The sequence below is a fragment of the Pelecanus crispus genome, chromosome 9 (genome assembly GCF_030463565.1).
Source record: "Pelecanus crispus isolate bPelCri1 chromosome 9, bPelCri1.pri, whole genome shotgun sequence".
In the NCBI taxonomy this organism is placed as follows: Eukaryota; Metazoa; Chordata; class Aves; order Pelecaniformes; family Pelecanidae; genus Pelecanus; species Pelecanus crispus.
Window position 1 is genome coordinate 5,695,048 of NC_134651.1, and position 12,151 is coordinate 5,707,198.

Here is a 12,151-nt window from a genome sequence, read left to right on the forward strand (position 1 = left end):
GTTGCGATTGTCTTCGCTGCAACATAATTTTGTTTATTTTCATTCCCCGCTGCTCTGGTATGTGTTGTATGACCCAAGGCACGTGTCCAGTTACGGGATCAGGCCAACAGAAGAAATATCCAGTTTGCTACTTAATCTGACCGCATATCCCAAAATGCCACGCAATTAGCCCACAAATTGGAGGCAGCAGGAGTCTCGGACTGCTTCTACAGTGTGTTTATTAATTGATGCATTAATAACAGCAACGTATAGCCCTTGCGAAGTGCAGCACTCACAGTTTGCATTTGAACTGCTGTCTAAACCAGCCCTACCACCGGACAGACTGAATGGGCTTCTATCTTGGGATTTCAGCAGTTAATCATTACCATAAGATAGCCCAGCAAGAGTTCTAAGAGTTCTGTTTTAATGAGATAAAAGGGAAAAATAAATACTGTGCATGTCTAGGAAGAGCTGACAATGTTCTCTAGTCCCTGCATTAAACAAAGAAAAACTTTGTCAGCCTTTGAAGTCACCTAGGGTTAAGTAGGAGAAGTCCTTCCTTGTATGCTGTGCCATACGCGCTGCTGAAGCATAATAAATAAGGACATAAAGATTGAAGCCACATGCTGATGTCTCTTCCTTACCACTTGATAACGGCTCTCTCCCCAGTACGAGCTGACCAGAGGCTGACGGATGCGTTACAGTTTCATGTCGGTATGAGGCACTTTTCTGAGACAGCACATACTTGGAAAGTGGTGTGAGCCTCAAATCTTTCACATGCCGGAGAAGAAGCTGCAGTCTGGACAGGATGAAGGGTTTTGATTTCGAGTAGATGAAACAATCATATGTAGTCACAAGCTGAGCAGGAGCTCAGAGTAGAGAAGCCAAAGCAGATGTGCAGAGTGTTACCACCGTCGCTGTCTGCAGGTCCCGGTTTGCCTGGATCTACGGACACTGCATTTCCCCCTCCTTGTAGCCGCTGAATTTACATTTGTGGAAGAGGCAGTACGAGTAGACTGGGACAACGAGACAGGGCAAGAAAAGGGACAGAAGAGTCCAACGCTGGAAGATGCATATGGATAATGGTGGTGTTCTGAGCTGGTAGAGAGCTGTGAAATTAGTGTGGAGCATCGTTGGGTAGTGTATATGACAATAATCATCATAAGACTCCACTGGGAAGCCAGTCATTCTGATTTCACGGTAGAAGCGTGAGGGTAGGGTTTTAAATGTAAGTTTATATTGAACAAGGAGGACAAAGAGCTAAGTTTTATTGAATAACTGCTCATTTAATGAGCACTGCCGCTCCAGATACTGAGTGATTCAGGGGTTTTGTGGAAAGAATGACATACAATTGTGTATCTACAGATTTATTATCATTTAGTATAATTATACAGGTACTTATACAATCTAAACACACACACATATATATATATGCAGACAGAGAGGTTAAATTAAGGCTACACAGACAACATAATTCCTCTTTTTTAGATTTTTTTTTAACTGCACAGCAGCATTAACATTCTTGTAATGCAGCATTCTGGGTATGATGTGGCCCACTGACAGGCACCGATGGCTTATTTTCACTGCTGTCAGCACGGGTACAGATGTAAATGGAATCCATGGGCCTGCTCTTCCTTACGTGTCCTAGATGTTGGTATTGAGCTCCTTAAGCTCCCTGGAGTTGTCTTGCTACATTTAATTTGTCTTGGTTTGCTCTATTCCTTCTCTTTGTCAGGTTGTCATTTCAGCACTGAACTACACCACTATGGCTTATGTTCACTGTTACAAAATCTTCAGAGAAGTGTCAGGAGAGTAAATGGGAGCATAAGTTTTGCATTTCAGAAGACAGGGAGATAATCAGGGATGGCCCCATAGTCTTTCATTATGTTGAATTAGTTCCTTTTTATTTCTTGTGGCCATTACAGAAGCACAAGCACTGTCTTGTGTGAATCCAGATCCGTTCTCTCTCCTGTTGTATGACTTTTCAATATTTTCTCAGCTGTGGTTTTCTGCACAGAAATCTGTTGCTTGTGTAAAATGGGTCATGTTCATCTGAGATGCACATAGCAGAATTGTGCAGGTTTAACCCTTGAAGCAACTTTGGCTCTTTAGAGTAGTCACAGTGACGTGCGGCAAAACGGACGTGAAAAGACGAGCAGCGCCCCGCGTTTGCAGATGTCTGAGCTAGAGTTTATACAAAGAAAGAAAGGGGAACTTGGCTAAAAAAGGATGTTTTGCATTTTCAGCTTGTCCGGATGGATTCTTTGGGCTTGACTGCCACCAGGTGTGCAAGTGCAAGAATGCTGACGGCTGCGACCACGTCCTGGGAACGTGCCGCTGCCTCCCCGGCTGGCTGGGAGAGACCTGCGAGCAGCGTACGTACGGGCGCTCACCGCCCCTGTTCACACACTCTCTCAGCGTTGACAGGGGTTTCTTCTGGGAATGTAGGATGACCTACCAGGGTACAATTTTAGATAGGTCACATTCCTTTCCAAAGATGCCAAAAAAAGGGAATGATTTTTCATAGCTGTGTAAATAATCAACTTCATTTTTTTTTTTTAACTGCTGTTGGCACTTGTCAAACGTTATAAGCATCAGTTTTGAAATAGCAGAGCTGTCCGCTACCATATGACGGATCTCTGCTTTTTATTTTTGTGCAACATTAAGAGAAGAAATGTTGTATCTCTGTTTCTGCTGTATGTCATCTAATTATCAATTATAAACCGATTAGAAATGCGCAAAGTGGAAAAATCAGAGCTGGGACTATTTTGTTATTTAAGCATGACAAAATAGTTTTTCAACTAATTCTTGGAAAAGTTATTTGGGTTTTTTTTTTTTTAAAAAACCTTTTAAAAAAAAAAAAGGTCAACTTCCTAGATTTTCACAAGTATGGATTTATCCCACAGTCTTTAAGCTTATAAGCTTTTTTTGGTGTGTTTATGTGTATGCCTGTATAAAATTGGCTCTTCTGAGAAATTGTTCACTAAATTTCACGGGAAATTAAATTATTGTCTTTAGCTACATAGCATTACATATGGAGATCACTGAGCCTGTTTGCAAAAGTTACCAAATACGGGGGCTTGTTTAAGATTTTCAGGTTTTGGCCTCTCAACTTCCTAGTTCCACTTTAGGATGATGTCATGGTCTGTACTTCCTTCTGAAAATATGACTGCTGTCGGCAGGACTGTGTTGTAGAGCTGGGGTCCAAAGAAGCTCCTCAAGGAGCCAGCTTTCATCGTGAGTGAACACTTTCGTAAGACTTCTTTAATCCATAGGTTGCAGATTTCTGCCATAGAAAATTGGTTTGGTTTAGAAAATAGAGAGAAATTATACTTGTATTAAAACAATTCTATTCTCCAGCCATACACCATGTTACAATCAGCCCTGTTTGAGGGCTGCGCTTGATCTTCATAATATTTTTCCCTCATTTGCCCCCCCACCACACAATGCAGCCTGTCTTCTGAAAGGGCTTCTCCTGCAAATCCCCTCTTTGGATTGAGGAGGAGGGTCAATGCTGGTGAATCTTTCCACTTCTTAGATACATCTGCAAATATCCCACCGTTGCAGTCCTTTTTGCTTCCTCGTGGTCGCCCATAGGAACACTCGGCTTTCTGTCTCCCACTGCTTGAAGATGGGGTGGTGATAATACTCCCCTGTGGGTCTAGGTTAATGAGCTGACCCTGAAATAACTGCAGAGCCAGGGCCAGATAGCCATACCGCAGAGCAGAAAAGCTGCTGCTGAACAGGTACAATGTTTGCTTCTTGGTCACACCCACTTTTACTGCCCTTCAGCTGAGCCACAGCGTTATAGCGATGTGTCACCTTGGCCCTTCCTCACTCCCTGGACTGCATTAGGGATGGGAAGCTTTGTTTCTACATATTTCATTAAATTAAATTAAGAAATGCAGCTCTTTGTCAATGGCCTTCTGTGCCCCCCTCTACTCGCATGAGAAAAAAAACCTATTTATTCTCTTGAGCCGCAGCCATTAGAGCTTTATGCCGGGTTGATTTATTCCTCATGCTGGTGATGATGCCAAAGCCTCCGAGGTCTCCTTTGCCTGTAACTAGAAGAGCAAGGTCAGTTAATGGTACAAAGGGTAACCTTCTTTTCTCTTGGCTAAACGAATCTTCATTTTGATTTTAAGACTGGACCTTGGCCACACTGCTCCAAAGCTGCTTGGAGTAAGGCAACCATGGGTCGGAGACGCCGGCTCACCATTCCCCATCCTTGTTGGGTGTTTAATATTCCCCTTGCTGCTTCCTGGGACTCTCCAGCTCTAGCAGCTGGAAGGACAGCACTCATGTTCAAGTAATCAGATTGCAGGCAATGTGCTGGAGGATATTGAGGAATAATTTTGACATCATGGGATTTGAATTGATCTTAAGCTGGCCATGCAGTGCGTTTTATACGCCGCTATCTAATTATGGGCGATATGGACAGTAATGCCTTTCGTTGAAGCTGCCTAATGCTTTCCATTACAAGACTGTGTTTTTCAGTTGCTTGTAAATGAATTATATTAATCTGGGATGAAATCTGCCAAGCAAGCTCTGCCTCAGCTTAAGGTTGTATGTGGTCATTTTTTTATTTTGGAGTGGGTTTTTTGAGTGTCTGCCTAAGATATTTTAGGTTTCCAAGAAAGAGGTTTAGGAAAGGTGTATTGCGTATGTTTAAAAGAAACTGTTTTCTTGAGTGGCATGATGCCTCAGCGATATAGAAGTGAGGACTTGACATTTGGCATCTCTTCGTGCCAGAGGTGTAACCTTCCTTTCTGTATACAGACTCGTACAAATTTTGCAGTTTCCGAAACCAACCAACCAACCAAAAAAACCACCAGAAAAAAAAAAATTCTCATGCTGTGTGTGGACTGTAGAAGAGGAACACAATTCAGCATCTGCATTTTGCCCTGATTCTATTAGTACTAAAAACATCGCTTTCTGGAGCTGTTGGAGCTCAGCAGGATCTTCACAGAAGCAGTTCCTTGTGGTAAAAAGAGACCACAGTGGTTTACAGAATAAATGAGCTCGGAATGATCGGCTCTGCCAGAGTCTCTGCTCAGGGTCACTGATAACCAGGGCTTTGACATTTCATAGTGTGTGAGCACTTGGCTTTGCAAACTCCCTGTTCTTTTAAAGCTGAAACTTCATTTTGGGGAGAACAGTCCAGTGGAGCTGCATGAAATCAAAGCTTCTGGGCACACTGTTGAGTCTTAGTGCCCGTTGTTTCCCTGTGCTCCCCAACACTTTTGATGGCTGTTGGCTTCCAGTCTGAATGTTTTGGTCTCCGGTTTCATGTGTTCCTTACTCTGTGTGCAAAAAGGTATTTTAAAGACTGCAAATGAATAATCCCTCCTCTTACAGAGGAAAGGCACCGAGAGGAAAGTTCTGAAGCAGGAACAAGTCTGATAATTTAAACCTTTCCATTGCTTCTTTCCTTTGTACTCATCATGAAGAAAGGAGAAAAGTCCCACGGTTGTTTGTATATTCAGTTTTGGAACTTCCTAAAATAGCTTCGGTATATCACTTGTTATCTTCAGAAAAGTATTTTGATAACCAGGACTGTCCTACAGAGAAGCTAAAAAGAGTTTGTATCCACCTAACAGAATAATAAAAATTTTCTTCTCCAGAAATTTCTGCTTTCTTACCAGAATTTTCACTGGAAAACTTTTGTCTTCTCGGTAAGCATAACGAGAGCTTTGCACGCATACTCCAAAAACCTCACATGAACCACTAGTAACCAGTCAGGGGACCTGGTTATGAGCTGGTTTTTCCTTTGGCTTGGTAATGATATAGTTCTGGTCTGTATTGTGGAAATATTTAGTTCTGCTCCCAAAACTGAGCCAGAACTCTGTAGGATGGGCTGAACCTTTTTAACTTGGCAACCAAGACTCATTTGCAGAACAAACTTTTAACTGTGATGGGAATCAGCTCCTGCACTTTCTTTTGGTTTCAGTGTGGATGGGGTCCAAGCGATCACAAAAATGAACACTGTTGAAAAGTCCTGGGAGAAATGGTGTCTGTGAGAACCGCGTCGGGAAGCTGGAAGTCCTCAGATGGGAAGAAAAGGGCTGAGAATGGGTCAGAAACTGTCAACCAAGTTCGCCCTTGAGGTCAAGATGGTTTCACTCCTCCCTTTGGTCCCCAAGGAGATGTCGTCCTGCAGCAGTGCTTCTCGTTCTGCACGCTAACAGCCTCAGAGGCGTAGAGGTTTTGGTGAAGAGTCATCGTTTGGGTCTGATCCTGGGAGATGTCGCATTCAGTGAGTGCAGGACACTCTTCTGGATCAGGGATCAGAACATTTTTTGCCTCTTCGATTCGTGCCAGCAGCGCTGCAGGGCTGAGAGGCTCTGACAGCTTCGTACAAGTGAAGGAGAGCCTCTGCAAGGCAGGCACGGAAACCGTGCAAGGAGGCTATCCAACTTCATCAACTCGTTTGGTTTTTTGGGGTGTTTTCTGAAGAAAACAGGGTAGCAGTACTGTCTGTTTTCCACCATTTAAAGCTATCCAAATCTCCAGTGCAATGGAGATGGCAGGAATTTTATCACTGCCATTTTTCGGAGGCAGCAGCACTGAAAACAGAGCTGCAGCAGGTGTACATTTACGAGATGGCTGCATTAAGTTTTCACCTGGGAGCCAGCTGCTTAACCGAATGCGTTGAAAATGTCACCCCTCTCTGACCAAAGAATGAGACTCTGGGTGAGTGAAGGCGTCCAGCTGTGAAAAATGAACACTGAAAACAATGAAGTTGTCAGTTCTCTTACCAGGATGCAAATAAATACCCAGGCTGTCAAACTGGCGGTTCTGCTGGACCATTAGTTTAGCACAAAGACATTCCGCAGGGCAGGGGCTGACAGCTGATCCATCACCCGGGCGATCCTGCCCTTCGATAAAAACCTCTTCAGAATGTGCTATGATACGTATTTTTAAGCAACGTTATTTAGTGTCAGGCATGGTTAATATATGGACTTAGGCACCCTTATGATGTGAAAAGTGTGTCGTCGGGAGCCGGTTTCACACTGATTTCCCCGGCGCTGGGTTGCATCTCAGGTTTGCTCTGTGCAGTGCCTCCTTTGATGCTTCATGATGGGGTTTTATGGACTTCTCTCGTTGCAGCCTGCCAGGGGGACAGCTACGGGCCAGGCTGCAGCCATGCTTGTCACTGTCGCAACGGAGCGCTCTGTCATCACGTAACCGGGAGGTGCCTTTGTAGCCCGGGGTGGAAAGGAGCCACCTGCCAAGAAGGTACGGTCAGAAGTTCAAACCCCTGCTGGAGGATTTTAGGAGGGAAAAATAAAACTTCTGCTCAGGGGGCTTCGTTGGTATTTTAATTATCAGCTCATTGCCCTGTGTTGTCATTGGTTTTTGTATCCGCACAATAACACGGCTCGGTCCATTAAGTAAATCCGTGATGCCGCGTTGCAGGGGCCGGGTGTAGGAGCTCGCTGTACACGGGGCAGAGGGACCTGAAACAGAGTCATAGACTGGAAAGAGAGCCAGTTTTTGAAGGCTGTCTGATTAAGGGAGAAAAGGTCCATAAAACTCCCATTTATGACACTGAAACAAAACTATTTCTTTTCTATGGCCTGCTTTACCATCCCGTGCACCCGACTGATCCTTGTCATTACCATAAGCTGTTCCAGACATAGGCTAAATCCAGAACACGTGAAAGGCATTGGGACTTCCAGCCTTGGCAATTAGACCAGTATGTGTGACTCAAAACACAAGCCCAACTCCAAGCAACCTTAAGAAACGAGGCTGGCAAAGAAAGGCTGCGCTGAGGCTTACGTTTCACCTCCTAATCCCTTGCACCCAAGCCGCTAGAAAAAGTCTGTCCATCGCCATTGCAGAAGGCCCCTTTTTCTGTGCCTCCCTCGCAAGGTACGTGGCTCTGTAAGCAGTGCCACGGAGCTGGGGATGCTGCTGCGGAGGCTCCTGGGTGAGCTGGGGTTTGGGTCAGCACCTCCACCAAGCAGCGGCTGCCCTTCAGCGTACTGAGAACGTGGTTAGGGAAAGGGGATGAAAGCTGGCAGGGGTAGAGGAATACAGAAATTAAGTGGGTCCCCCTTTAAAACCTAATTTGAAGAGCTTCTTCCATGAAGGAATAAAAAGTTGGGAAGGCACGAAACCGTTCTCCATGACGTGTACATGACCTAAAATCCTCTGGTTTGCATGAAGGTCTCAAATACAAAATCAAAGCAAAAGGTAAAAAAAAGCTGTTGTCAAATATGAAGACGTTGTCAAATATACCCTTTTTCTTTAATGATATATTTGGGGGGATTAGTGATATTAATTTTTATTTAATTATTTATTATTCATTTTCTTTAATGATATATTTGGGGGTTTCTTTTCTTTTTGGAAGTAAGGAGGTAAAATAAGTGTGCGAGCCATCCTCTAGTGACTTTTGCAGAGTGAGAACTTGCTGCTGTTAGCATCTTAAAAAGGTGCCATTGTGACACATGAGAGAGGCGTGTATTTTTTGTACAAAAAAAATTAGGTTCTATCCATAGGACCTGGTTGTGATGGGAATTAATAAACGTGCTTAATTAAAATTAGGTAAACTGTGAAATGTCATCAGCCAGCTGTCGGTAGCGAGATCAGTTAGAAAAGGAGTTGTGAGTTTAAAAGGACTGTACAAAGAAATTGTGAAAACAGGGAAATCAATAACTCCACTCCTTGGCGTTGAGAAAGCTGGTAGGAACCAAGAGATATTTTTCATAGGTGCGAACAGAAAATCTCAAGGTCACTTGGTGGGTCATAGCTAATTCACTTCATCACCTATTTTGTTCCCAGACAAGTTTTACACTTGTCTGTGTAATTCCTTATCAGTCATGGCCCCATTTTTACTCAGTTGTACCTCCCAGAGCACCTCCACGATCGCCAGGGCGAGAGGGGAGGTAAGCTGGGAAAGGTTGTGTTTAACCTGTGTCCTCCTCCTGCTCTTCTCAATGGAAGGCTTTTGTCCTACCTCCTCTTCGCAGCCTGTCCCCCTGGATGGTACGGCGCGAACTGCCGGCAGCGCTGCGTCTGCCGCGGCCAGGCGATGTGTGACCATGTGACGGGCGAGTGCCGGTGTCCCCGGGGTTGGACGGGGATAGCGTGTGAGCTGGGTGAGTCTCATCACGTCCTCCATCACGCCGGCACCTCGTTTCACTCACTCTGCGAGGAAATTCAGTTCTGGTGAGGTCTGGCTTGAGACAGCCCAGAAAAAAGAGAGGAGGGGCAGAGGGCTGGAGAGCACCATGTGAGGAGAGGTTGGAAAAGTTGGGTTCTTTAGTCAGAGGTGAGAAGACTGAGGGGAGATATGGTATTGGCACTTGAACGTACCATGGTGCTAGCAACTTGCTGGACGAAGAAGAGGAATAAGCTATTCTCTGTCCCTTGGGGGCAGGGAAGATGGGTAAAGAACTCAATTTGAGGAGAAAAAAATAATAAAAGAAATACTCCAAGAGGAGAACTCTGTATTTCTAGAGAACTTTACTAAGGGAGGCTTCAAAATCTCCTTCACTGAAGGTTTTTAGGACCAGCTTTGGTGTCTCGCTGTATTTCAGAGGTGTGTGTTCTCCCTGGAGCCCTTCCAGACTGGTCCCCCGTCAGTCTCCCCCATCTCATTTCAGAGTGTGGGGCCGGGAGGTACGGAGCGGGCTGCGAGCAGAACTGCAGCTGCCACCATGGGGTTTGTGACCAGCACTCGGGGAAATGCATCTGCCACGCTGGCTGGACTGGGGACCGCTGTGACCTTGGTGAGGGCAGTTCCTTCTGCGGATGCTTTATTTTAAGACTCTCTTCTGCAATCAGCCGTTTCTGCCTCCGCAATAAGAAGTCCGTCTCTCTTTTGTATCTTAATTTTCCAGTATTCTGTAGGCCGATAAGAAGTAATGCCAGTGTGAGCGCTCACCGTGTGTCTCGGGAGCCCCGGGGGCAGGTCTCTGCACAACCACAAACATGTGCCCTTGTCCAAATCATTTTATCTCCTCCTACTTCTGTTCCCTGCCCGCTAAGAAAATGAAGGTATTTCTCTACCTTACGTGTACAAGGAGGAACATAGGAAAGGGAGTTGTGAGGAGAGTTTGCCAGCTCAGCCACATGCTGCTGCGTCTCTGTGGGTCATTGAGGGGAGCTCAGCAAATTGGACTGTAATCGTTCAGACTGTACCTACCTCACACGTGGTCCAGATTGCCCAGATTTGACACAGCTGTCTGGCATGTTTTGTTCCATGTAAACCCCTGAAATAGAAATTTCATAAGCAGTAGGTATCAGATGACTTGAAATGTGCCTTCAGCTCAGCCACTGACATGCTGTGGCTTTTGCAAGCCACAAGCAATTTTCTGATGTCTCCTGAGGTGCTGAGGACTCTCCAAGCCTCAACCACCAGCGTGACCTGTAAAGCCTTCATGGTGCCCACCATGCATTTCTTCAGGCCTCACTTTCTCTTTGATCACTTTGCAGAGACCTGTGAGGTGGAAGCAGCGCATGGACACAGTGTATTTTCACTGTTTAAACAGCTGTCCTTCTGTCTGTGCATACTTGCGTAAAAGTAAATGGCATCACCATCTCTATAGACACCATCTGGATTTGTAATCTAGACTATGACTGAGTCTTTGCAAGCTTTCACGTGTGGACTTGTTAATAGCCAACGTTAAATGCTTTTAATATTTTTAATATATTCTCTTTCAATGCTATTTTCTGGGCACGCAGTCGCCATGTGCAAGAAGAACAATATTGGCTCATTTGCCAGTGACGGATGCTTTCCGTGCAGCAGGAAGAACTGTTGCTCTCTCTGCTTCTCCTCGCAGTCTGCGCCCCGGGACTTTTTGGCAAGCGGTGCGAGGAGCGATGTGATTGCGTACACGCCTCGTCCTGCCACCATCACACTGGAGCCTGTCACTGTGAAAAGGGATGGCGAGGGAGGCACTGTGACAAACGTGAGTGTCTGCTGTGCATTTACGGAGAAAAGTTCAGATTGGTGTGTATGTTCTTCCCGGATCCAGAGCCGATGACGGGATCCTTTCACTCCCGTGTTGCTCCGTGGGGTCGGTCTGGAAGTGTTCACGGGGATGGTTGCAGGAGATCTGTCGGAGGGGGTAGCTTTGCACCGTCCTGCCTGGCCCTGCCCCACGCCCTAATGAGAACCATTTGCACGGTTGCAGCTTGCTTGCCCGGCCACTACGGCACGGGCTGTGCCCAGCGGTGCCGGTGTCCTGCGGGTACCCCCTGCCATCACCTGACGGGCGAGTGCGGCTGTCCTCCGGGATTCACCGGCTACAGCTGTGAGAAAAGTAAGTTTGTTGTAAGAATGTGAATACGTTCCTTATAAATTAATTAAGAAACGAGTTTCTTAAATAAAAACCTGATGATATAATCGATGCCTGAAGAGGGAGGAGACAACAGCCTCACGGCAGTGAAGATGGACAAGGGCTGTGTGTCACCCAAATGGTTTGGAGGGTTCTGACCTCTGTGCCTGGCATGGTTTGGGCTGGCAAGGTTTGCCCTCTCAAGGTTTGCAGCTCTCGGGCTGGCAGGGAGCAGCCGGGGACTGAACTGGATCAAAATAAACGGAGGAGGTGCCAGCAGAGCCTGGCTCCTGCCCACGGCCATCGCTGTGCCATGGGTGAAGCAGCAGCTCTGCTTTCTGTTGGCCTTGTCCCCATGAGAGACCATCTATTCCTGCTGTCAGGGCTCATGGAAATGTCATTATCTGTTTTTTCTTTGATGTTGAATTTGTCCATCTGGAGCCGTCTTTGAAAGCAGGCTCATTCTGTGACCCCGGCTGCATAGTTCGGACTTTGTTCTTCCTTACAACGTTTTGCCTGAGCCCTACTTTAGCAAAAAGAAAAACAACAATAAAAAGAATTAAAGTAATTGATGTTGGTGTCCCATATTCTCCACTAAAGGACTCCAAATCCTCACCCACAACCAGGTCAACTTAATGGAAGTGAGATGTAAGAATTAGACGTGGAAAGTCCAAAACCCGTAGGCAATGTGGCCGTCAACAGGCAAGATGAAACTTGTAAAGATGTTGGTGCTACAGCAGCTTTGCAAGTTTAAACTCCCTGCAAAAGGTAGAATGTCTTTATCCACACGCCTGGTCCCTTGTGAATTATACCGTTATTTTAGTCAATTTTACCTGACATTTCCCTATGATTTTCTCTAGTGACAAGAAAATTGTATCTGGCCC

General features: G+C 45.6%; 1 protein-coding gene across 1 annotated transcript in view; it reads left to right on the top strand.

The window, feature by feature from the left end:
• The window catches only part of LOC104031406 (uncharacterized), a 204,478-nt gene that overhangs the window by 177,855 nt on the left and 14,472 nt on the right, over nucleotides 1-12,151 (top strand). The window contains exons 24-29 of the mRNA XM_075716822.1: nucleotides 2,226-2,354; nucleotides 7,090-7,218; nucleotides 8,955-9,083; nucleotides 9,591-9,716; nucleotides 10,770-10,898; nucleotides 11,124-11,252. Coding sequence (XP_075572937.1) covers nucleotides 2,226-2,354; nucleotides 7,090-7,218; nucleotides 8,955-9,083; nucleotides 9,591-9,716; nucleotides 10,770-10,898; nucleotides 11,124-11,252 — 771 coding nt within the window. The remainder of the gene's footprint in view (nucleotides 1-2,225; nucleotides 2,355-7,089; nucleotides 7,219-8,954; nucleotides 9,084-9,590; nucleotides 9,717-10,769; nucleotides 10,899-11,123; nucleotides 11,253-12,151) is intronic.